This window comes from Epinephelus lanceolatus, chromosome 5 (genome assembly GCF_041903045.1).
Source record: "Epinephelus lanceolatus isolate andai-2023 chromosome 5, ASM4190304v1, whole genome shotgun sequence".
NCBI classification, from domain to species: Eukaryota; Metazoa; Chordata; class Actinopteri; order Perciformes; family Serranidae; genus Epinephelus; species Epinephelus lanceolatus.
Genome location: NC_135738.1, coordinates 43,144,508 through 43,171,756, shown reverse-complemented (window position 1 = coordinate 43,171,756; position 27,249 = coordinate 43,144,508). Strand labels below are relative to the sequence as shown.

General features: G+C 40.5%; 1 protein-coding gene across 2 annotated transcripts in view; it reads left to right on the top strand.

The window, feature by feature from the left end:
* LOC117262437 (BTB/POZ domain-containing protein 10-like) overlaps positions 1-25,656 on the top strand; it is a 34,621-nt gene extending 8,965 nt beyond the window's left edge. The window contains exons 1-8 of one of the 2 annotated variants that reach the window (XM_033635401.2): positions 1,195-1,489; positions 7,822-8,078; positions 8,246-8,567; positions 11,042-11,144; positions 13,548-13,668; positions 16,672-16,869; positions 20,149-20,259; positions 24,177-25,656. In XM_033635401.2, coding sequence (XP_033491292.2) covers positions 1,362-1,489; positions 7,822-8,078; positions 8,246-8,567; positions 11,042-11,144; positions 13,548-13,668; positions 16,672-16,869; positions 20,149-20,259; positions 24,177-24,649 — 1,713 coding nt within the window. In that variant the 5' untranslated portion in view covers positions 1,195-1,361 and the 3' untranslated portion in view covers positions 24,650-25,656. Of the gene's footprint in view, positions 1-1,194; positions 1,490-7,821; positions 8,079-8,245; positions 8,568-11,041; positions 11,145-13,547; positions 13,669-16,671; positions 16,870-20,148; positions 20,260-24,176 lie in introns of those variants that run through there. The other variant, XM_033635402.2, reaches the window with a different exon arrangement.
* The last annotated feature ends 1,593 nt before the right edge of the window (positions 25,657-27,249 follow it).

The following is a 27,249-nucleotide window of genomic DNA, read 5'->3' as shown; positions in this document are numbered from 1 at the left end:
ACGTTTTGTTACTTGCTCACGTTCCCCATTGCCCTGAAAAGGGCGCATTCTGTATCAACAAAAGTAGGTAGGTGGCAATTTTCCGCGCTCCCCGATTTTGTTTTTATACTGCCAATGCTGAAAAAAGACTGATTGGGCTTTCCTGCAAATTTGCACAATTCCTATCTAAAAAAGGCTCAAGGTTCGTCCTATTTACTGGAGTAGTGAATAACATTTCCATTGCATAAGAACCTTATTGGGCGGTAATGATTTTTCCAGCTATTAGGTAAACCCTCAGGTGTTACCAAGGGAACCGAGTTATGGCTCGTGAAAAACCTGGGATTTTGACTGCAAAAAGCATAAAAATATGAATTAATATTCTTACTTTTTTCTTTGGTGAGTGATCATGTTGAGGTGTTCATTATCACTTTTAGACGGCCTTCGCCAGTGATAATGGACACCTTGTCAGGCATTATCCCATACTTATAATATGACATTTTGATGGCATAAGGTGTTTTGTACTTGCACTTGTTATCATAATGCTGAAGGAGCAGAGAAAATTAGGGTAACATTTGAGAAATCAGTGATATTCCTTTAGGCCTGTTTTTTTTAATGTATGTCTGTGATTAGTTTGTATACTCTATTCCTTAACATTTTTTATCTCCTATATTGAGCTTAGGCAGACTTGTGGAACATTGTTTTTTTTCTCTACCTGTATAATATTCTAAAAATTCGTATTGTTGTATTATCTCTCCCTTTTATTTATTTTCCCCCAGTGTTATTTTTCGACAAGTAAACTGTCCTAGACAGTCTTGCAGACAGAGCCATTCAATAAGTGCCTGTTTGATACTGCCTTTAATAGATGTTGGAAATATTGCAACTTTGTGGTCAGCATGCATGTCCCTTGTGCATAAAAATATGCAAGTCTGACTAATAGCCTACATGGGTTTTCTTGGCATCCTTTCCCTAAACGTTATTTTGTCCACTGCTTTCTTCCCATAACATTTTTCCGCAAGCCTATGAGACGTTTAATTTGGATTCTTTTGAGAAATGGCGCTAAAGGCATCCTGCCTGATGATAAAAGCAGGATCTGCTTTGTTGTTATTAACGACTAGCGTCCATGAGATGTACCGCTAGCAAACGGAGCACTCAGGAGTGGGAGTTTACAAAGCAGCACGTGAAGGCAGCATCGCTCTGATTCAGTCAAGCACGCGGCCATTCACAGTTTAAGGTCCCTCCGGTGACTCTGAATGACTAGCCGGTGTGCGTCTCCCCCTCACCGTTTAGACATATTTAAAGCTTTGGATCGAAGCGGTGGATTTTACCGGCGAGTTAAAGTCCAGGTTGAGTGTGTGGAACGATGCTGATGAAGTTGGAAAGTAATGAGCGAGGATGCTGAAGCTGCCGGAAAGCCCGCTTTGTTCGGAGGAGCGCAAGGCTTTTGTGCCGCTGTCATCCCGCAGCTCATCCCCTGCTGCTTTGTCTTCACTTGGCCCTCTGATACCGACCGGTGGGTGCATGTCCGCTTTCAAAACATCGGGATTTTAGCTCTGTCATTGTGCTACAGCTAGTACCCGGCTCTTGGTCTAATTTACTGTAATTATAATAATCACCTAGAAAGAAAATCACTGACTGTATTATCCTTGACGGGACTCGTCTGACTCTGGTCCTCAGTGGAGAGTAAAAAGTCATCTCACGATATTTAATGGTAGTCTTTTAGATTATGTTTAATATGAGAAATTCAAAATATGAAGGTCCTGTACATTTATTTGTATATGTATACAGATCTTTATTAATGTTATAATGGGGTAGGTAAGGGGGTATTTCCCTGTTAATATCCAGTACTCAGCATCCTTTAATGGATTTCAACCCAGACTGCTGCAGAGAGCAGTTTCTCTGCCCTTGCCCGTCAGTGTGTCGGTGTCAGCAGCCCCTAAATAATAGATGGGACCCTCACCCCTTGGGGCTCTCACCTCATGCTTTTAATAGACTGCTAGAATGCCTTGCATCTTCATCTCAATTATTGTGTCTTTGATGGGTTTGGTGAACTTGACTTGTGTTTAACACCGTAAACCTGCACCCAGAGCCTTTGTAAGCACCATAGGCCATTGCCCCTTTCAGCAAAAGAAAAGGGAAATTGTGATATCGGGGGTGGGGGGTGGGGGTGCCCAGTAACAGGAAATTGGACAAGTGAGGTATTAGCCCCCTCTAGTTCTGTCTGGCTGTGTGAAATCTTGGCTGCTGTATCTTGGCCGCATTGCCATGTGAAAGATGAGAGGAGCTGCCTGCCCTGAGTGAAATATTGCCTCCTCAGTTCCTTTGTTCCCTCTAGCCTGCTGGCCTGGCCCGCTGGCTGCGTGCCTATTTGGCTGGAGGACCCACTTTTGTTTTTATTATTCCATTTATGACAAGCATTCAAATCCCACTGGAGGTAAAACATGCATTTGCTCTGTCAGACACCAGTGTAAATACACAGACAGCATATTACTATCAGTCATATCTTGGCTAGATCACTTAGGCTAATCATGGCAGTTTGAAATAAGAGACCTAGTTGTTTATAACAATATTCTCCTCAATATAATCAATAAAAGGCCTGACTACTGTTCTATGTCTTTCTGTGAAAAGCCTAACATATTGTTTTTTCTCAGCATTTTCAAAGACAGGTAGTGTCTGTTTATATAGGCTGAGAGAAGTTGTCGGTTGTGTGTGTCAGATAGCTCACCTGAACACATTGAACCACAAAGAGAGGTGTGTGTTGGTGTGTGTGTGTCTGTCTGTCTGTGTGTGTGTGTGTGTGTGTGTGTGTGTGCATGTACGTTTCTTCCTTTCCTCAGCTGCTATGGTGACCCTTGTCTTCAAGGACATTGCCAGAGTCTGCAGCTATGCTGAAAAGCCAACATGTTATAAACAGAAAAATAACAGGGTCTTGGATTACTCTTTGATTAAATATTACCCTTTTGAGTAGAGTTCAAACTTCAAAGTTAACTAGCACTATATATGTTTTGGCTGCCCAATATACAAAAAAATAAATAAATAAATAAATCGTCAGTCACAGTTTTAGTGGGTCATTTTTGCATTTCATTTTTTACCAAAAAAACCCACACAACTAATAATGGTAACGAATTAACTTTTACTGGGGTCTGTACCAAACAACCGTGCTCCCTTATGTCTAAAATATGATTCATAGGCCTGGGCATCTCTGTAGCACCATATCAGTTGTAACTGTATGTTGTGACACATTTAAAAAGAAGAAGAAAAAAAAAACAGATTTGGATATTGCCATTTGCCATATTAGGATTGTTTCTATACATATTTAAATTGATTGTGCAGTCTTAATATGCAATTTTAATTTGACATTAAATCAATGTGTTGTGTAAAAGGTATAGTCTTAGCCACTATGAGACTGATGGAGCACCATCAAACAAAAATGAATCTGTGACGTGTAGCTTAGGCGTTTGTGGGAATTTAAGGTGACATGCAGTCATCACACGGTGTTGTTGATCTGTTTATGTCACTTTGCTGGTGTTGCTATTTCTTGGGTCTGCTCTGTCTGAGTCTACCCATCCAATTAGCCACTCAATCAGTCAGCTGGCCATCTACCCGGCTGTCCAGCATGTTAAGATGTCAGCCAGTATCCAGAAAGGCTTCTCTCATTACCACCCCTTCACTGGGCATGGTGCATGGAAACAAAAGACTAAAGTTTATCAGTTCTTGTTCAATAATGAATCACTCACCCTTGGGTTTAAGAACTGGTATACACTTGATTTATTCTGTGTAAAAGTATATAAAACCTCCATGCCAAAGCTGCCTCAGCGAGCTGGATCAGGGCTTTATGTGGTGGTGGTTTATTTATGCGTGCCTGGTCATGTGCTCTGCGGAGTAGAAAGCAGTACTCTGGCTCTTTTTACATCACTAAGTCCATTTTTATAAAACAATAAAAAAGAAGCCTCTCTCTTTCTGTTCTCCACCCCTCCTTGCTCCCATTTTCCATCTCTCCTAGCCTTCAGTAGATGGTCATCATCATATTTCATAGCAGCTTCTCTCAAGAGAGCTAGGCTCTCTTCATTACTGAGACCTGGATGTGTTACTGGCTTATAAGCTCAACACTATTGATCAGATAGCCAGTTAGACTGGTGCAGTGGAAGTGAAATGGATACATTTATCAACAAAACTACAGCGATGTAATTTATCATAATACAACTAAATAATATTACTGTAATAAAAATAATGTAATTAGAAAGCATTTCGTACCATTAAGCCCCTTTCATATATCAATACCAAAACCTTAAGTATCTGTTGATGCAGCATGGTCCATTTTTTTACTCCTAAACAAGCAATTTGTGTAAGGCAGTTCTGTGTTGTTGTTGTTCATCATGTGATTCGTTTGGTTACTTGTTTTTGTAGCATGTCACCAAGTGTCAATCTCCAGGACTGAAAAATGAAGCTAATGCCAAGTGCCAAAAACTGCAGTTCCTTTAATGGCCACTTGAGGCTGACTCCAAGAGCGATCAATCCCCATAGACCTCCACGTTGAAATTTACAGCAAAAATAAACCTGTTAACAGCCTGGTACAAAAAACGGTTTTGTCTGTATCGTAAAATTTGCCCATTTATGTCAACTGCGAGGGGGGTCGATTTTTATATAACTTACCTGCTTCAGTGTTGTTAAGGCTTAACACTGGAATAATTTGAGTGATTGGTGGGTGCCTACTGTATAACAGTTGCTGTCATGGCAACAGTGTTGGTAAGGTAATGTAACCCTGGCATAACCCCAGAATCACAGAGTATAGCCGTAACTGTAGCTATTGCTAGTTCGGTGTGTTTTCAGTTCATGAAAGTTAATTGTAATTTTTTAGTTGCCAAAAAAAAGTCTTGTTCAGTGTTTTGTTGCATTAAAAAACCCTCTAAAGAGTTAAATATTCTAATTCTCTGGTAAGTACAGTTTGTTTTGATGGTATTAATCTTGTTTTTTTTGCTAGCCAAAATTAGCATTAGTATTATCACAGTTAACCACTGCTGAAAATGCACTATGATAAATAATGGCTCATTCCATTTCCACTGGGAAATCCAAATTTCTGGGTTCCCAGCCAGAACACTCTCTGAAGTTGGATTTCCTACTTGGAAAGTAGGAAGAACCTTACCTACCTCAACTTCAAAATCCGAGATGGCTACCCTGTGTATCAACAGTGGTGAAAGTTGTAGTAATATACTGTTTATCAGCACTTCTGTCTTAGTTGTGTCTAGAGTTGCAGCGGTTTACTGGTGTACTGTGGGATGAAAATTGATGGTCATCATACAGAGTACATTTACTTATCTATGGGACTGAAAAAAAATTGGATGGAGAATCTCACTTGTGCATTTGCATCTCTTTTCTTCCTTGACTGTCTGTCAGACTTTTACGTTCTTTCATTAAAAAAGATGGTTTCAGATTTCAAATTTCAATAATATAAAGCATTTGTTGAAACAAAAAAAACATCTGTTTTTATTCCTTAAAGGGTCATTGTAACCGATAAAGATAACAGTAATTGTATAATACCATATTTTATGAAATGGTGATATTTCCCTTGAAGATTATTTGAAAATGAAAATCTCATATTGTTGTTGTCTTACACACAATTATGTCCAACCTCTTTTGATGGACATGTTGCTACAGTGTTTGTATGTGCAAAATATAATGGAATGCATTGTTATCAACTGATACTCTTAAAACGTGTAACCTGACAACTAGTATTTATAACAACTTCTTAGTTTTCCAACTTCTTGTACTAGAACGCTGTCAACTCCAGTTTGACGTCATTCCCAGTTCCAACTTGTGAGTTAATTGAGTGCAGCGTAAACTAGCAGCTAGCAATTGGGTTATCTCCACCCTCTCGTCCAAATATGATCACCTCTGGCTCCAAAAAACCAAGATGACTATGTCCAAAATGCCAGACTCAAGGCCTCAAAACAGGAGTATGCAAAACAATGGGTGACATGACGGTGGCTATGTCCATTATTTTACACAGTCCGTTGATATGACCATCTGCATTTACTTAATGTTACACGTCAATTACGCCAATAACCAGTCCAGTATTAAAGTTAAATCAATTCTTATACAGTATAACTGGTTCAAATATTACCACACACACAAGCATGTCTGATGCCCCCCCTTTCATCCAAGTCACTTTCACGTTCAGATCTTAATTTATTTTTCAGATATTTACTATTTGATTTGCGTATTTCAACTTGTCCATTTGTAATGGCATTATATGGCTATCAAATGCTGTAGCATCACCTGCTGTGCCTTTGAGCCTGTGCATTATTAAATTACATGACAGAATGGAAAAAGATTTTGTTTTGTTTATCAAAATTAAAACCTAAAAGCAAAATTGTCAGAAGAGTCAAACCATTCACATCACTTTTTGTATTGTCCTCAAATGAGTACATGCATGTGCATCGCTCCTGTGCATTAATGCACACATGAGAGTGTGTTTAAGTCCTTTTTTAAATGGAGAACAGATACTGTAACAGCTCTCTCAGGACTGCTTGTCTGTCTCTGGAAAAATACTAAATTACAGCGAACCACTCCAGGACGCATCGCTTGCTCCAAGGCAAGGTGGGGTGGTTTTTACCTATCAGTCAAAAAAATCTCTGAAAAACCAACCTGTGGAGTGAGTAAACAGTCAACGCCCATTTCTGTTTGTTGTCCTATATCTAAGTGAGTTCCGCTTACTCAAAATTGTTTCACATGGATTCACAGTCTAATGGATGCTGGGGTGGTGTGTGTATGTAGCTGCAGGCTGAGGTTGGGGTTTGGTGTTGGCCCTGTTCTTGCAGCACTCTGCTCCTGTAAGGGTTCACATGAGTTGACTGCAGACTTTTTACAGGCTTTCTTGTCGTTCTACAGCTCAGCGCTCTAAAAACAAACCATTTACCCTGAGCGAGCTCTGCACAACTGTGTGTGTGAATGTGTAAGGGTGCTTAGAGAGGATCTAGTCAGTGCACCAAGTAATCTATCTCTTTGTTGCATGAAATCATGCATCAGTGCTTTGGTTTCTGCATGATTAGCCGTGTCATCCCACTTAGACTTGAAGTTGTGACCATATCAAACTTTTATGGCAGTTTGGAATTCTGTTAGGAAATTTTTGAAATGACTGTGTCCTTCATGGGCACAGTAGCTTTAATATCAACAGCACTAACTTAATTTTAAACACAGCTGCAGGAAGAACAAGTTGACTAAGCCCTTTCACAGTCAACAGAAGGAAGCAGCTCATTTGCCCAAAATCGAAGCTGCAAAAAGAAGCAAGCGGGTTTCAGGCAACCAAACATTTCAGCTGTTTTAATTCTGTTTATAGAAGGAGTGAAACCAATCACACACTTGTTTCATCATAATGTATGAAGCATTTTTATAATTGCACACTTAAAGTCTCGCCTTTTGCTCCCTGTTAATCTGATGAGAACGAAATGTGGTGGCTATGTCAAAGACTTAATGCCAGATGTCTCCATTGAGTTCAGTCAGGATTGCTAAAAACAACTTGATGTTTGGCCCATTTCCTTCTAAGCTCCACCCTTTGTTAAGACTTTTTGATTGATGGCAGCCATGTTTTTTGACTGATCTTGCTCATTTTAAGTAGGGTTGTGTATCTTAGTCCCACAAGACTGTATGCCAAATTTGGTGTTAGTAGAGTCAAAGTCCCCCAAAAGGTCTGTTTCTTACTGTTTTTCACATTATGCACATTCGCAAATCAGCAAATCAGCAAAAACGTTTTGCAATCTGATTTTAAGTTCAGAAGCTGTTTAGTTTAAATGAAAGACGTGCTCAAAACTTTGATATCCTCTGTGTGTTCTCTTATTTCTTCATCAGTGAGCGGCAGTGTGGTTTGTCAGTATTGGACTGCGACCACCACCAGCACCAGCAGGTCAGGACCATGAGTCTGTATGGGGCCGGGGGCGGTGCCAGTGGCGGTGCCGTTGGCGGGGCGAGAGAAAGAGGAGGGGCAGAACATTGCCGGGAACAACAGCGGCGTTCCAGTGACCGCTCACGCGACTCCTCCCATGAGAGAGGAGAGAGCCAACTGACGCCCTGCATCAGGAATGTCACATCTCCCACTCGGCAGCATGGTGAAGAGAAAAGATACAAGACGTTATTATTAGTCTTGATCACACAGTCCCAAAAGTCAAAGTTTACTCGCCCAACCATTAGGTCTCAATCTCCTAATGCCATGTATGTATATGTTTGACTGAAAGCTTGTGTTGCTGGTGTTCATGTGTCCTCCTCTCTCCCACAGGCCGTGAACGTGGTGACGGAGGCTCCTCCTCCAGATCCTCCAGTCCACGTCCTCCCAGGGTTTCTATTCCCTATTCCCACATTGGAGGGGCCCTGATCGGGGGCCACATACCTCGGTCCCTGGGTCCTCCTGGAGCAGACCACCACTCTAAGACACTGGGTCCCGGATCGTGCGATATGATTTATGTGTATGACTTCAGCAGTAAAGAGGGCCATCGCAGTGGACTGAGACTGGGAGAAAGAGTAACGCTCATTGTGGATAACACAAGATTTGTGGTGGACCCTGCCATCTTCACAGCTCAACCAAACACCATGCTGGGCAGGTAATGACTGAGAGATAGATTTAGGCTCCACACTAATACATTTTTGTTTTAAAACACACAACTCCTGCTAAATTTACGCAGAGTATCCACACTATTCTGGCATTTTGGAACCCCTAAAACAGAGACATTTGAAAAAGCTGCTGGCTCGGTTTTATTTTCAAAACTTCGGGGCCAGGTTTTAGTCTGGTTGAGCTGAAACAGAGACTTACGAAAACAATGATGTGGAAATCACTTCCTGATATGGTCTGTTCAGTTACAATGTGTCAAGCCAAAACATTGTACCTTTTATGTTTTAAGTTTCTTGCCAAAAATTACATTTTATATTTGAAAACATCATAACAGTGTTACAATTTACCTTCGCCTAATACTCATTTTTACTGAATAGCGCTTAACCGGAGCTTAATGTAACTCATTGTAACCTTCAGCAGTTAATTCCTGCCACTGGCAGCTAACAGCTAACACTAACTAGCTCTTCTTCTGCAGATGTCAGCAGTGCTTTATTGATCACAATGTAGCATTGTCAGGGAAACAATAGGGTGTGTCCCCTGATGTGTTGATAGTGAGTTTACTATGTACTTTTGTCTTGACAGCATCTCAGGCACGTTTTCTATTGTCCCTGGGACGACGGGACACCATTAGTCTCGAATCCTGGTATTTAGCTTGCGTAAAATTGATGCGGCAAAACAGAAAAACATCGGCCGCTGTCACCAGTGAATGTCATCTTATTTGGCTGTTGGCCGATGGCAGTCAGCAAGGTCAATATCGGCTGACAAATTCGTACATCCCTTTTCTGTAACTAAGAATCCAACTGCAAACTAAACAGTCAACTTTCTGTTTACATCACCACACGCACGCCCAGTGTACGTTAATGGAGATGTGACAAACTTTCATAGGCATATTATTGTTAAAACAGTGTTAAAACGCTTGTGTGTGGAGATTGGTTTTGTTTTAAAATGAAAACGTTTCAGTGTGGATGCGGCCTTGATGTAGTTAAAGAAGTTACTCAATAATTTAAATGTTAAAAGATCATGAAATCCATAAAACAGTTTGCAGCATAACATGGTGAACAGTCTCTAATGAGTCTAAACAGTAAGTCTGCTTTTGCTCTCTTCATCTTTCACTCCCATCTACAGTACCCAAAAACCAAAAGCTTTAACTGTATTGTTGAAAGAACAGAGCCTCCTCCTCTTTCATTTTATATTCTTCTTGCATGTCCCAAAGCGTTCTAGTGGACCTTTGAAATTTGATCAAAGGTTACACTTTATTTGTGTAGTCAACCTACAGATAGTTAATAGAGTATTTGTAACAGCTCATTAGTTGAGATTTAACAAATCAACTGTTTCATTTTTACTGTAGACATTTAACTATAGAGTAAATGTAACTATTTACTGCATATTGTAAAATAATTTAGTTGAACCTGAATTATTTACTAAACCTATGCAGCATAGGTTAAAGGGATACTTTGCCAATTTTCAACCAGCTTTGTATCAAAATGTGGGTAGTGTGTGTAAATGAACGGTGGTAAACTTCCCTCCATCTAACCAGTGCCTAGATATCCGTCCTTGCCCCCTGGCGAAACACTGCCAGATGAAACGGGTTATCCGGCCCAGTTTTGTTGGCTCTCCTGGGCTGTTGCTTGAACCACAGGCTGTATTTCTGCGTTTTCATATTGTCTGCCACTTTTACCGCTACAGCAGACATGAAGAGTACAAACGCAGAAAAAGAGACAGACCTGCCTCTCTCTCTCCCAAACTCAGACCAAACTGATGAGTCTTTCTACTGCATAGACAGTCCAGATTTATTAAAACACCATCTTTCCAATGGTGACATTCTTCTTTAAGGTCAACAAAATTATTCTGAGAATATGTAGGTATCATGAATTATACTCTACAGATAATCTGTTTAATATCTACAGACAAAGCAAAACGGTTGAGTCGTTGGATCTCAACTAATAAGCTTTTGAAATGTTACAAATACTCTATAAACTATCTGTAGGCGGACTATTCAAATAAAGTGTTACCTGACCTGGTTGCTCACCCTGCAAAATGCAGTGCTGAGTCTGCCAGTTCTCTCAACAGTAGAGTCGAGAGCTCAGGTGAAGTTTTGTCACACTGTGTCTCAACACTCTTAACAATAAAACAATAGATGGTGTTTGTATGTGGTATATATAAAAACATGTTAGTTTTTAACAAATGAAAATTCAGATTGCACCTTTTTATGATGACTAATTACACCCATTTAGAAAAGCTGATTGCAAGGAACTGTTGAAACCAAAACTTCAGTGTCTTCGGAATCTTGAATGTACCGTTCCAGCTTTGAAGCTGATAAAACAAACAGCAGCGATACAAATGATGATCACGGGTCTACTCAGCCGTCCTTTGAGTTTGTTCTGATACTCAGTTTGTTCTATCACCCGCGATCCCAAGTTAAAAAAAAACAGCTGTCTTTTTTCTCTCATTTGTTGTTTGTTTCAGGATGTTTGGTTCTGGGCGGGACAACAACTTCACACGACCCAATGACAAAGGGGAGTTTGAGGTGGCCGATGGCATCAGCTCCACTGTCTTCAGAGCCATTCTGGTGAGAAGGCTGAGTTTAGTTCTTAATCATTTTGTTATTTTATATGGACAGTATACATTTTTAAAAATATTTATCCCTTTTATTTTCTCCCTCCTCTCTCTTGTTCCCAGTGAGTTTAGAACCCTCCTGAAACAGTCTGCATCTCTTAATGTTTTATTCACTTTATAGTTCTCTCGCACCCCATCTCCATCCATCCTTCCATTGGTACTACATAAAGATACACCTCTCTCTGTTTCTGTTCCTTTTCTGCCAGTTTTCTTAGTCTCCATTGGTCCATTATTGTTGCTTGCACGGACAGGGATGTTCAGCTCAGTCTTTTATGGAAGTTCTGCTGTTTGGATTCTTCAGCTCAGCTATGTAAAGAATAATATACAAGTGCTTTGCCTTGTGTGTTCATCACCAACTGCACTACCTCTGAAGTGTACAGTTTTTAAGGTCTGGGCTATAACTCCTGTGGAAATGAACACTTCTGGCACATTGTGCATTTTTTCTAGACTAGATCCCAGCTGTTTTTCTTCTTCTTTTCTTCTTTTCTCAGTGCGCAGTGTATCTACCCCCAGATTTCTAAGTTTGAAAAAATATGTTTTTTTCAACATCCAACTGGAAATCAGTTGGATATGATGTTGTGTTTTTGTTTAAATATAATGGAAGATGGCAGCAAAGGACTCTCTTTGTGGTATCAAAAAAATGGCATTGAATGTCGATATTTTTTAGGGAGTTAAACAGAAATTAGGAGTCTCAGTATCGTATCAGTTCCTTTTATTTTAAAGGAAATGATCAAGTGAGGTAAGGGTTAACTATATATCTGAAAAGATATATTATTACTGCTCGTGGACTACTGCAGTTGATTGAAGTGAGACTCAGCCAAAACTCTTTTAATACCTTTTTTCCTATCAAACACTTATCCATGCTTGAAAGGTGGCTGTTAAAAGTTTGTGGTTTTGTGAATTTATAATTATGTCCCTGGCCCACATTTGTTTAAATTCGCAGATTGGCATTGAAATAAAAGAGCAAGGAAGCGCAGTTGGTAGCAGTAAGGTGTGGCTCCCCCGATACAATATTATTATCATATCATTATCTTATCTACCAAAAGTTTGATTTGTATTTGCAATATTACTAATTTATTTGATAAAAGACCAATACTTTGCGACTGTGTATTGATACGACATTGCCACACAAAATATCGTGATATAATCAATTTTTCCCCCCATCCCTAGTATCGGTGTATCAATACTGCAGAAAATGAGTGTTGAAAAAGTATGTGTCGATGAATCCATACTTTTGACAACATTATCTGTGAGAAATATTGTGATTGAGCCCTTTGGTATTTTTTCAGGCTAGTTTGTGGTGTGTTGAGTTGCATTGACTCTTTCATCACGACATGACTTAGAGAGGGACTGTTTAAACACTGTAAAGCTGAAGGGCACAGAGATCGCTTGTCAGCATATTCACTTATTAGTGCTGGCAGGAAATTGGAGCAGCATGTTGTGTTGCTCATGGGAAAACAAAACAATACTACCAAAGACAGGTCATCATGAGTGGAAATGCTTGTACTTGAGCGAGGCTGACACAGCTATCTTACTATGCTACAGTACTCATTCTCCATGAACTCTCATCTCTAGCATACTAGTGTGTCCGGTAAACTGTGGTTGTTTCTGGAGGCAAGTCGACTAACAAAACAACACTGACAAAATATTGTCCAATCAAGCATGGTCAGCAGTCGCCCAGTGGGAACAGAAAATATTCCTGAAAGCATGCATGGTGAGCTTTTGTTGATATGTTGCATCAAAAAATGGTTCTGGCAAGTGCACAACACTCTCCATTTGCCTCTGCTCTGGGTGAGTGCATTACTGAGGGGCCAATAATTACTTGATTGTGGTTATGGATTATGGAGACAAGAAAATGAGAGAAGTAGAGAACAGGAAGTGAGTGGTGCCTGAGTTCTCTGTGTGTGCCTGTCCAGTCTCTCCTCCTTGTTTCCATTGCAGCTTTAGAGAGTCTCCAGGGAAACGGCCACTGTGAGTGTCTCATTTGACACAGGCTGCACAGAGACAGCAGGAGGATGGAAAGTGGAGCAGGGAGGGAAAGTGACGTTGTTAGCATTTGCTTTCATCACCCTTTGCTCTCCACCCCTCCCCCTTCTTTTTTCTCCCTCTCTTTCTCCCTCTCTCTCCCCTGTGACGTCGCTGCTCTCCACTTTCATCACAGCTCGCTCTCCATCTCCGCCCCTCCTCTCCCTCATCCATCTTTCTCCCTCTCTCTCCCTGTCGCCTGTGCGAGCGAAGCAGCATCAATAATGGCGTCTTGTTTTTTCTCCCATGCTTGTGTGTGCGTGTGAACGGTCGCCATTCTGCCCGCGTATTCATTTGTGTGTGTGTGCGTGTGTGCTGCTGAAAATGGTAGGATTACTACAAGTCGGGGATAATCCGCTGCCCTGACGGCGTTTCCATTCCCGAGCTGAGGGAGGCATGTGACTACCTCTGTATCTCCTTCAACTACAGCACCATCAAGTGCAGAGACCTCAGTGAGTACACACAACTGTACAGGCGGCTTGTTTGGCTGTTGATTCGCTGTCTGAACTGTGTAGAACTGCAGGCTGATGTACGTAGGTACTGGTTTTGTTGACATGGTGACGCGGTGAGTGTGAAGCACAGATCGTTCTTGTTATTGTCTTACCGCATTAGAGAAGAAAACAACCAGACTTTACCTGTTTTATTTTTACTACTGATTGTGGCTCTTACTGTATATTTGATGGATATAGTCAGCTCTTAACCTGTTTGCATTTAGAATAAATGAAAATAAGTTTGCAGCAATATTACGTCCACAACACAGTATTGTTGATAGACATATACACAACATTTTCTGCAGCTGTTTTTGTAAAAGTAAGCCTTCAGTCAGAGCTGTAGGCGCAAGCTTTTCCATTATCATCAGACATACACAGTAGATAGCTGGTTGTTATACACAGGCTGATGTAGCTGTTTGTTTGCATCATTGCTGTTTGCTTAAATTCACATTTGACGCACCTGTGATGTCACACTGTTACATGAAAGTGTCATGTTGTCAGTGACGCACATCTGTGTGTGTTTGTGATGTTTGTGTTGTAATTGTGCATGCTCATGTCTCTTGTTTGTTTGTTTGTGTCTCTGAGTGTGTGGGAGGAGCAGCCTCAGTGTACAGGCTCTGTGTGTGTGTATGTGTGTGTGTGTGTATGTGTGTGTGTATGTGTGTGTGTGTGTGTTTGGCTCTAAGTAGGTCATGATTAGCTGTGAGATTTAATGCTTGTTATGCAGGCACAAAACCAACCCAGGCAAGTAGGTCTCACTCCTGTACCAACAGGATGTGGTTTTCAGGGTTTTTCGTCTTTAGCTGCTGCTTTTTTAAATGCGGTTTCTGTGGTTCATTAGAGTCTAATTTCAGTCAGTCTCTGTCCTGGATAGAGCCACACTAAGGCTGCAGATAGATACCATGTTTTCTGTTTGTGTATTTTAAGAGTTTGCATTCAGAGGTGTATTGTATTTGTATTTATTTTGTTTAAGCAGCTTCACACAGGAAATATGTAGGTCAGAACTGGTGCAGTACTGTTGAATATTATCAGCTGTCGAGCCAGAAGTTTCCAGAAGTATACAGCCTCGCTCAGAGGAAGATAACAGACTCAACCCCAAAACATCCCTATTACTTGACCCTACTCGTCTGTTATGTGCGTTTACATCTGTGATGATGTCCCGATTCTTTTTGTGATAGGAGTAGGGCAAAGCATTACGCCTACATGGCCCTCAAAATGGAAGTTTTTCAGAGGCACACTCCACACCAAGTGTAATGAGAAATCATCTGCAAGATGGCTACAGGAGCAACAAAAGAAATCCACAAATGTATTTTCTTTATCAATAAAATTTTAAAGATTATGATTATCATAATGGGCAGTGGGGGGGGGGTCAAACCAGGGGGTGGGGGGGGCCCTTCTGTATGGCCTTGCCATTTCCCCCCCGCAGACTCCAACATAATAAGCTAACTTTACATTGTTTTTGCTGATTTGTTCATGACAGTCCCACATTTTGACATATTTCCACATTGCCCTCCTTTGATGGTACATGACACCTAAAACTTAACTTAAGTCCATCAGTGAAGTTGCTCCTCTGACATCAGTGCAGACGGCTAGGTAGCAGTGAAGGTTGCTACTGTTAGCCATGCTGGAGATAGCAATGGTCAGAGGCATTATGTTTTAAGGTTGTCTGTCCATCCATCTGTCTTGTCCTCATGAACATAATATCTAAAAAGAAGCCTTGAGAGAATTTCTTCAAATTTGGCACGAACGTTCACTTGGACTCAACGATGAACTGATTAGATTTTAGTAGTCAAAGGTCAAAGATCACTGTGACGTCACAAAACTTGGCCATAACTCAAGAAGTCTTTTGCTAATTATGACAAAAACTTTCACACAAATGTCTAATCGGATGAAATAATAAAGTGATGACATTTTACATCCAAATGGTCAAAGGTCAGCTTTACTGTGACATCATAATGTTCTGCAAAAATGCTTTCTGACTATTATTCAGCGTCATAATTCGGGAACAGAAGGGGAGACATGTGATCAGATACTGAATTGATGACACTGATCTTGTGTTACCATCTTGAAACTGCGCGTTACTGTGTTCCCGGGATGAAGATGTGTGTGAAGCATCCATGTTGAGCAAATCGCTTTTCTATCTCCATCAGATAAATGATAAATGCCATTGTGATAATACCATTACTGTCGTAGTCCTGTCTGTTTATGTAAAAGCCATTGATGATGATACTGATGTCAGGGTTGTCCTATTTAATAGGGGAAGGTTTTAACCACAAGGGACTATCAAAAACAAGGGGTGGGGTAAAAAAGAAATGGGACTGGACCATAGCCCACTATGGTGACTGTCTCTTACCAAAACTAATTGTGCATATCATTGAGCTCTAACAAGCATGTTCAGTGCTTTTTTATTTCTCATAAAACTTTTTCAGACAGTTTTTATCATATGACCTGCACAATTTGCCTTCTTCTGCACATGCAAGAGAACAAACACAATACAGACCCACACATACAAAAAGGTGCTCCATAGTGCTGCTAGTGGTCAAAACTCTCTGTCAAAAACACAGCTCTATTGAATGTGCCATGTGATAATTGTTGTTACATTTCAAAAAGTATTTTATACACGCTCAGTTACTCTGTCACAGTAATGTTAAGTTGTGATTGATTCCTTTTTTTATTAGGTTTTTGTGTGAGCTCCTGTGATATTATGTCTCAAAAACATTTTTGTTTACATTTTAATGTTAAGAAAGGTCCCAGCAAAAATGTACTTGTGAAACAAGGTTACAAGAACAGTAGTGATTTATTTTCTTTAGTGGTATGTAACTGATGTACAATACTCTCAAATTTAAAATAGTACTTGGCTGTCCTAGTTGTTGAAAGACATGATCCAGTACAGTGTCCTACATCCTGTCCTTCTTCCTTCTGTCGGCTTCGCTCATCATGGATGTCCTCCTGGTTTCTCTCCAGGCGCCCTGATGCACGAGCTGTCTAACGACGGGGCCCGACGTCAGTTTGAGTGTTACCTGGAGGAGATGGTGCTGCCGCTGATGGTGGCCAGCGCTCAGAGCGGAGAGAGGGAGTGTCACGTAGTGGTGCTGACTGATGACGACGTGGTGGACTGGGACGAGGAGTATCCTCCACAGATGGGAGAGGAGTACTCACAGAGTAAGAACTGCCTCCATCACTGATTCTGAATCTTTTTACACTCCCCAATTAACCCAGCTGCTCAGGTGGCCTGTTTTTTAGCAGTGTGTCAGTGTCTTGAAAGTGGAGTTATGAGCTGTTTGTCACAGCATCCATCCACCCAGGCTGTGACTGAGTAGATTAGAGTACAAAAATATATATTGGTATTACAAATATTACTATTTGCAGATTGCCATAGATATATAATATATATAATAGGATGAAGACTGATTTCTCCCTAGGCATTAGTTTTAGGTCTGCACAGTTTAATACATTCAGTGTCATACTTGCATTTGTCTAGTTTTCTGTGTTTGTCATGCAGCTGTCAGTTATTCACTCAGTCTACAAGTGAGTTCATTTTTAAAAAGAGATGAAAAAAAGCCCTGTGCAAATATCTGGGAACCCTCTGGTATTTTTCTTTGTTACTTTTGACAACGATGATGACTAAGGCCCAGACCAAGGTGATTTACTTATTATGGTTTTAATGAATCAGGTGAACATAATTCCAGGGCCTAAAGTATTTATTCTGAAGTAATCTCTCAAGACAGATTCTGCAATTTACATTGTAGAGGAAGAAAAAATAATAATAGTAATAAAAATCTTTTTTTTTAATTTATTTATTTTTTTTTTTTACCGATGGATTTCCAGATTGATTCTGAAGTAACTCCATGCCTTCTAAAATAGAGCTGCAACATTTGATCGATTAATTGATTAACTATGATTGCAAACTGATTTGATTAATCAGTTTGTTTTTTTTTCTTAAAGGAAAATAAGTCTAAAATCTCTAATTCCAGTTTCTTAAATGTGAATATTTTCTGCTTTCTTTACTCCTCTATGACAATAACCTGAATATCTTTGGGTTGTGACCAAAACAAGACATTTGAGGACATCAGCTGGGGCTTTGGGAATCACTGATTGACATTTTTCATTTTTCTGACCTTTTATAGACAAAACAGCTAATCGATTATTTGAGAAAGATTAAACCAGATGAAACAACAATGAAAATAACCATAAGTTGCAGCCCTGTTCTAAAGTATCAGGCTGCGGCGGCTGTTCTGCCTGTTAACAACCATGGGTTCCTCTAAATAGTTGTCCACAGATGTCAAGACTCAAAATAGTTCACTTCCACCAACAAGGAGAGGGCTACAAAAAACTTTGAATGTTTCAAATGACCTATTTTCACTGACAGAAATGTTTTCAGAAGTTGGAGGATAACTGTAGAGAAAAATGTCAGGAGAGCCCACACACCACTGCAAAAGAGCAGCAGACATAGGTCCAGTTTTTCACAGGACAATACAAAGTGCTTTCAACAACAAAGACCTGCATGGCAAAATTGCAAGGAAAAAAAATCTTTCCTGTGACCTCAACACAAAATAAAGGCTCTTACATATCCAAAAGAAAACCTTGAATACCCGACACCTTTTGAAACAGTGTGATTTGGACCGACACTCCTAACTGATCTGTTTGGTCACAATTGAAAGAAGTTGATGCATGTTAAGACAAAAACACTTAGCCAACTGTAAATAACGGAGGTGGATCCATTATAGTTTAGGTTGTGTAGCAGCTGAGGGCAGAAGGAAATATTGTACAGGTAGAAGGAAGAATGAATTCCACCAAATATGAAGAAATCTTTGAGGCAAATGTTCGTAGGTCAGTCCAGACATTGAAGTTGATGTGCAATTGGGTGTTTCAGCAAGACAGTAATCCAAAGCATACCCTACATTTCAGTTTATTCTATTGAATAAATTTGCAAACCTTTCTAAAATCCTGTTTTCACAACATGTTCTCACTCCCATCACGTGAAATACTGACAGTTGGTCAATGACCACACATTCAAACTATAACTTCTCGATACCCCTCCGAGTGTCAGTTTAGGATGCTCAGGGATGCCATGTCAATTTCCACTTGTTAATGCATAGTGTCCTTTCAAAATAAACTTCTGTGTTTACAGGAAATGTACAGTTTCTCCTTGTTAAATGTGTACAGTCTCTTTTCACAATAAGCTTTACTTCGTTTTTAGGTTTAGAAAACAAAAGTAATTGGTTGGGTTGAGAAAAAAGGTTATAGTAAGGGTTCAAATAAGTACAAGTCACTAACGTAACATTACGTTTGTCACGTGAAATACGCTACATTGTTTTAAAAAACTCAAAGTTGACTTTTGGTTTCACACAGGACACAAACAGCGGCCTCCTGGGTAAAAGTCCTGTATTCGTTCCTCCCTTCAACCCATGCAGACTTTCACACTTTTTATACTTTAATACATCTGTTGCTCAGTTTCAAATAATGACGTGGCTTGGTGCATCTCATACAGACGCTGAAGGGTGCGTTCAGTAACTGAAGCTGAGGTCCGCTGACCAAGTGTCAGTGTTTTTTAAGTTGCGAGTGAGAATCTGTGGGTTTTCACTTTGTCAGTATTGGGTATGAAGTGTAGGCTGATGAGGGAAAATATGAATTTGAATGATTTAAGCACAAAGATTAAACATAAAATTTGAAAAAGTGAAGGGGTATGAATACTTTCTGAATGCACTGTTAGCTGAGTTACAGAACTGACTGGTTTCCATACTCGTGCACATTTTTATTTTACTGAAACAGTAAACGTGACACAATTCTTTAAAACTTAAAGTTTTAAAGAATTGTGTCACGTTTGACTTTGTACCATATAAAGGGTCAGGTTAGCTTCTCTTCACTCAGATATTCTTTATTAAAGGCGTTTTGATCCGAGGTGCCCGAATATTTGCCCGACACTACTTTATCTTCTTCCTTTGTGCCATAGAGCTCCATTATTGTCCAAAAAAGGATTAAAAACACATCAGTGATCCACACTGTTGCACTGGCTGACATGTTTTTCATTACCATGAACACACACACACACACACACACACTATTTTGTTTGAAATCAGTCCCACATAAACTGTCGTGCTACTGTAAACAGCACCAAATGTGGATCCAAATGCTGAAAATCCACAACAGAACGCACACATTTTCTTTCTGTCTCTGTTTGCTGGAAACCACAGTGGTCAGATCTTTGAGGAAATTACTGACCTTTTTTTCCCTTAAAATAAAACAATATATATGTGTTTTTAAAGATGTATATCTTCAGTAGTAACAAATAGGGAGAGGAGTCAGAAGGAATCGAGGGACACTGAAGGCACTGATCTTTTTGTGGGATTTGTTGACAATAACAAAAAAATCTCCTTTAAGGCATGTGCTGGAAGTCATGCATTGGACTCATGTACTGAATGTCCCATTTTTCCTCAACAGTCATCTACAGCACCAAACTGTACCGCTTCTTCAAGTACATCGAGAACAGAGACGTGGCCAAGTCAGTGTTGAAGGACAGAGGACTGAAGAAGATCCGGTTGGGAATAGAAGGTACTGACTCAGACTGTTTTCGTCTTAACGCCATATTGTCACCAAAGTTTGTGGCCAAAGTACATTTTTGGTGGCCCAATGGTAAGCTTATGTAAAAACAACAGTCTACTGAAAAGGCTTTTTAATGCAACTTAACACAGCCTCCCTTAACTGTGACACATCAGTAAATGAAATAACATTAACAGAATGATTATATCTTTGTGAACTCGGTAGTTCATCTAACAGTCTCTTAGTTCAGTCTTTCATTTCCTTACTTTGTCATTGTCATCTGCAGTTGTTAGTGGCGTGAAAACACCATTACAATGTTGAGGAAATACATTTATATTTATTTTGCTAGCCTTATAGAAAAGGAGTCACTAAAAGATACAAGATTAGTTTTAAAATAATCCAGATTATATGAGTTAACTGCTGTTTCTTATTGTTTGTATATAGTTTATGTAAAGCACTTTGTAATCAATAGCTGTTGCTAAAACTACATACACTTCAATCAGGACCATTTTAGTCAAAGACAACTGTATTTCCATTTGCAGTATTATATTTGACAGTATGGCTCTGTTCTGGGGCCTTTCTACCTTTCTAGGCCTAAACAGAAAGACTAAGTTGAAGAGAGCACACCTCCCTGCCCTTCCACGTGCCTACGTGGAAAGCTCAATCAGTTGATTGGGCTGTTTGAGCTCAGCGGATGTAGCTGGGATGTGAACTGAGCTTGATATGTTGGTATGTGTTGGGCTTGAACAAACACTATGCCCAATTTTTTGTCATCACAGTACAAATACCTCAGCTATGTACTTCAGTGCAGAATGCAGTTAATGTATCTGATTACTTAGTTTCATCTCTGACAGAAGTTTTTTAAAATGGAAAAACTGATGGACCATGTCTGTGACTTCAAACTCAAAGTGCTCTAAACCTTACCTCCACACTGCAGTCAGCTGAAGTGCTGTTATTTACTGTAAACATTTTGTGTTGTCACATTAAATGCCTCACGTTCCTCTAAAACAGAAACTCTCAGTCCTGCTGTGTTTAGCTTCATTAGCTGTTAGCTCTTTTAGCTTGGTTAGCTCAGTTAGCTGTTAGCTCAGTTGGCTAAACACACCACAGAGCTCTGCTGCCCACTGGCTGTTAACAGCTAACTAGCTCTCGTCCCATAGATGAGAGCAGGAAGACAAGCTCTACTATTGTCACTCGATTCAGTTTATCATTTGCTAAGCGATAGATACATACAGAAACCCCCTCTGTCACAGGGGACACCAGGGAAGGTCTTTGTTCATCCAAAACTCATTTTTGTCATGTATCGTCAGTCTGGACTCAAAAGCCCTGGCTAGCAGGCAACGAATACTGTCTGCTGAATGTTGAATTATAAGACACAAATGAATCTGGATGTTTGTGGAACTGTAATGTTACATTGGTGAGGACTTGCAGTATGAGGATTTTTTTGAGTTCAATAATCTTATGGAGACACGCAGTCTCATTCTCAAGAGAGACGTGATAAAACTTTGTGGCTAAAGGGGGCCACCTACAGGCGATATTTGGTGACCACAATTGGCTGCATTTTGTGGCCACAGGCCATGGCTAATGTTGAACCTTGTAATATATGCAGTGGTAACTTCTGCAGATAACAATTGCATATATTTTGCAGCCTGGTACAAAAATGTAAAGTTCAGAGATTTGATTAATTTGTTAGGGCAGTCATGATTTTGCAAACGAGACATACCATTACCAGAATATAGCTCAGAGCAAAATATCACATTTACACAATAGTCACACTTTCATTTTTTTAATTTCTTAAGCTTTTTTTCTCCACAGTAGCCCAACTGTGAGAACACAACACCATTGGGCCCCGGGGAACCTTTCTGAGTTGAAAAAACAAACCTAGAAGGAAGAATATTTTTAGGTCATGGAAGCAGTTTCACTTGTTAAAGAAAAATACCGGACTTTCCCCCAGGGCCACAGTGGGAAACGTTACCAAGCTTTTAAACATGATTTGGCATCAAAACATGTCCTCACACTGAGGATGATGTCAGCACCTTGTAAAAGTCTCAGTGTCCCGGCCTGAGGCAAGAGTTTCCACAACACCACCAATAAAATGTTCTTTAAAAGTGTGTTTTCATAACAAGAGATGTCAAATCCAAACAGCAGCTCAATGCTAAGGGTGACTACAGGAAGAGTTCGCTGTTTCACAGGTGGTTATGTGCTGCACTGTTTCATGGAGAGGACCAGTTACTTCCTGGAGTCTTTGAAATAGTTGGACACATAATTTAAAACAACAATTTTTATAAAGCTTTTACACTTGGAGTTTTGCATGGATTCAACAAAGAGTTGTAACATATCAGTTAGCTAAAGAGGAGCTCCGAGCTGGATTTTGGACAGAGCCAGGCTAGCTGTTTGTTCTTGTTTCCGGTCTTTATGCTAAGCTAACTAGCTGCTGGCTTCTGCTTCATATTTACTGTGCAGACATGAGAGTGGTATCATACACCATAGCCCAGTGGTTCTCAGACGTTTTCCCTGGCGTAACCACAATCTTTTATCTATTATTAACAAGAACAGGGGAAGTAACTAATAAAAAAAGGATCCATGATCAGTTTTAGTGAAGTTTACTCTCCCTACATATATCATATTCATTCAACTTTGTTTCACTCCATATTTTTCTCCTGGTCATCCACAATCTACCTGCAGTGGCACTATGCCACCCCAGGGGGGCCCGCCTGAAAGTTTGCCTGACGTGCACCTCATGGTGATGCAGACCTCCAGCCTATTTTTGTAAACTAACAACCAGTTCTCTCAGTGGAAATGAAGCTTTTATCGACTTTGATTTCACAGATAATAAAACAAGAAATTGTTAAGACAATAAAGCCCCCACAAAATAGCATTTGAAGTCTTGTGTGGGATTTATCCTGGCTTCATATTAGAAAAGGAACAGTCCGCTAGCTGTTAGGCTAATTTATGCAATGTAAAATGTCATAAGCTAATGCTAATAACAATAGATGTTGTATATGTGGGGAAATGTGTCTAGTCTGAGACAGTTGTTTCGTCAGGTAACCTTATGAGTTAAAATTGAGCAGAATTTTTGTAACATTGCTTTTGGCAAAAATTGCTGTTTTTCCTGGCTTCATATGAGTAGAGAAAAGGTCCGCTAGCCACTAGGCTAATTTAAGCAATGTAAAATGTCACAGGCTAATGCTAATAAGCGTTATATTTTTTGGGAAAACTGGTCCAACAAAGGTGACGTGTTTGTCTGTGAACCTTGTGAGTTATTTTGTACTGTTAAATATTGTCATTACCAAGTCATGTTTGATGTGTTTCAGAATCAGAATCAGAGATACTTTATTGATCCTTGGGGGGAAATTGTTGAAGGTGTGGTAGTTGAATCAATCATACTGGAATTTCTCAATTATCTTACAGTATAGTATAGTATAGTATAGTATCTTATCTTAAACATAAATGTACTTTACAGAAACTCAACACAGTGGCATAGAAACCCCATTGCCCACTAGTGGTTTGGAGGTATAACTGCAGAGCAACTCAGACACACCACCAAACAGGTATATATGCTCACAATAGGGTTGACGTCTAGCTCACCTGGTTGAGTGTGCACCCCATAAAGGCTGAGTCCCTTGCAGCGACCTGGCTTCGATTCTGAACTGTGGCCCTTTGCTGCGTGTCATCACCCCCTTCTCTCCCACCTTCATTGTCAGTCTTCAGCTGTCCTCTCAATAAGGGCAAGAAAACACCCAAAAATAATCTTAAAAAAAGCAAATGCTCACAGTGGTTGTAGGCCACTTGCGTAGAGCCTGCGTACAACGATAAATCAGCCTTAACTGGACAAGACAGCCAAATGTCAAACTATTCCTTTAACTCTAACAAGAAAGCTGTGGTTGTTTCCTTAAATGTTCTGATTCATTTTTCTCATTTTTTTCCAGGCTACCCCACCTATAAAGAGAAGGTGAAGCGGCGTCCTGGAGGTCGTCCAGAGGTTATCTACAACTACGTCCAGCGTCCCTTCATCCGCATGTCCTGGGAGAAAGAGGAGGGGAAGAGTCGCCACGTGGACTTCCAATGCGTCAAATCTAAGTCGACCACCAACCTGGCCGCAGCAGCCGCAGACATTCCCCAGGACCAGCTGGTGGTCATGCATCCTCCGGGGCCGCAGGTGGACGAGCTGGACACTCTGCCGCAGCCACCGGGCGTCAGCGACCCCCATCAGCTTGTGCTCGGACAGGGTCCCGAGAGCAACGCGGGCCCTCAGCTTGCGCAAGGCTACGAGGGGCCGAACCAGCAGGCTCAGGATGCTCCGCACAGCCTGGCCCACAGCAACCAGCAGCACGGCAGCAGCTACACTCAGGCCACTTACCACTACGAGCCCGACCCAGACACACCGTCACCCTCTGCATGAGACTGGCTGCACACTTAATCCCTCCCTCCACTGCTGGGCACACACTGACAGCAACAAGTGCTTATATTCACATTGCCACACTGAGACAAAGTCAGAGCTAGGAGATGTTAAACTATTAAATCAAAACAACTTTCACATTGTTCTGTGAGCATTGATCGTAAAACGTGCAGTCCCCTCCTATACATGATGTAGGAAACTAGAAACAGTGACACTGATAAAGAAGCTAAGAAGCACAGACACCTGATTGGCATCGACAGCCAATAAGCACACAGAGTTCCACCTTTCTCACATGAATTCAAAGCACCTCCGGCTACTTGTTGCTTTCAGAGTGAAGGCAGACTTTGTTCCCCTGCTGCCCCACCGTCCTCTTACCTCCTCCTCCTCCTAAGTGGCAAAACACCACTTTGCCTTCTGTTGCACCTCTGCTGCAGCCTTTCTCAGTCCACACAGCATCCGAATGAGCGAGAACCATCCGGCAGCCAAGGATGGATGAAGCACATCAGCAGGCCTCCTTACCCACCTCCGTTCACTCTGAGTTTATTTATCTGACCAAAGGAGAGTTTAGTTGCATTCTGTGAAAAGACAGTACTGTATTTCATTATGAAGCATGTGTGTGTGCGTGCATGTGTGTGTGTTGTGCTGCTGGGATACTGTACCTCACTGGGAAAGGTGGTTTTCAGTGCCTCTTTATAGTCAGTCTTTATTTGGAGGCTTGTTATTAAGTTGGATTTAAAGATCCACTTTTTCCAGCGTATGTGAAGGCCTTGCTGAAAGGGGTTTTTGTTTTACACTCATACAGCAGTTTATAAGGAAATGCTCCACTCCCTTTGTTGATTTGGTTCCTAGTTTATAATGAGTCCATGTTTTCACTTTGTTTTACTCCTGTTTGTGTCCTGGCTGACCTGCTCTGAAAACTCTGCACAGGCTCATCACTACTGCTGTGAGCACACAGGATGTCAAGACAGATGTTCAACACAATGTTTTTCTAATAAATGGTATTCACAACACTCCTCTTGGATGATTCATTTCCTTATTTACGTCTATGTTGAAAGGGAACAAAAGCTGTGGTGTCTATGGAGCACCTAAAGTTATTATCTTCAATTCAATTTTATTTATAAATCCTAATATCACAAATCACAATTTGCCACAGGGCTTTACAGCATACGACATCCCTCTGTCCTTTGGACCCTCGCAGCAGATAAGGAAAAACTTCAGTGGGGGAGAAAAATGGTAGAAACTTCAGGAAGAGCAACTGAGGAGGGATCCCTCTTCCAGGACGGACAGACGTGCAATAGATGTCGTACAGAACAGATCAGCATAATAAATTAACAGTAATCCATATGACACAATGAGACAGAGAGAGAGACAGAGATGCAGGGCAGACAATAATTACATTAGCTAGAATAACATTATTTTATTATAATAGTAACAGTAGTATATTTGTAGTATATATATGTATATATTCATATGTGACAGTATATGTATGTAACAGTGAGGGTCCAAAGGACAGATGGTGCCGGCCTGCACACAGTGTAGACTGTAGGTCAGTGGAATGACTCAGCTTTGAATCACATCATGGATATTCTGCATCCCGCTGGTGCAGCATCACCCACATCACTGCTCCATCATCACATCATGACAGAGAACAATTACCAGGAGTGTTAGGAGCTCCTCTGTACAATACTGTAACTAGATGTAGGAATACACACACAGGCAGCAGAGATTCCTGTGCTTTCACCTTCAACCTCAAGTTCATGTACAATTCATTTTCAGTGTTCTCCAATTAAATTTGAGCAGAATATATTTGTGCAGTAACATAAAGATAATGACATAAAACTCAGTGGTTGTTTAAGTAGGTCATACCAAGATGCAGAACCAAATTTTTAAATTAGGACAAAAGGTTGATTGCAACATGTGAAAGAAACCTCCAACAGCTGGAGATAACCCCATGTTCAAGTTCCACTTCTTTGTTGTGTTTTTTTTTTCTCCTCACAATTATAATATTTTTTTACAGGCCTGAGCTTGATATTATATGTGCAACAATATAAGAGTGAGGCAGTTGTTGGCAATGAGAATCGTCGGCCTCAGGCGCCCCCACCAACAATTCTCATCAAATGCATATTAAAGAAAATCATGCAAAAACAAAATGTGAATCTAAGACATAAAATAGCACGAGCTGAAACAGAGGGCTAAAATATATACGCGAATACAATATTTTTTAAAAGTAACAGAAACCTGTGTAGACACTTTTGCAAATTAATGAACTAAATGTAAATTACAGTAATATCACTCACTGGCCACTTTATTAGATACTCCTGTTGCTTGTTAACTCATATAGCTAATCTGTGAATTACGTTGCAGCAGCTTAGTGCATTAGGTACGCAGACATGGTCAAGATGACCAGCTGAAGTTCAAACCTGAATACTTCCTTCATCAAGATCTCCCTTCATTTTTTTGAGCAGTGTACATATTTTTTGAGCATCAGCGGTGCATACACACACACAGCAGCGCAGAGTGTCATTCACTGACCTCCACTCAGCTGCTTGGTTAATAAAGAGGCTTGTGAAAGCAGCCTTCCTCTCTGTGTGCAGACCTGCCTG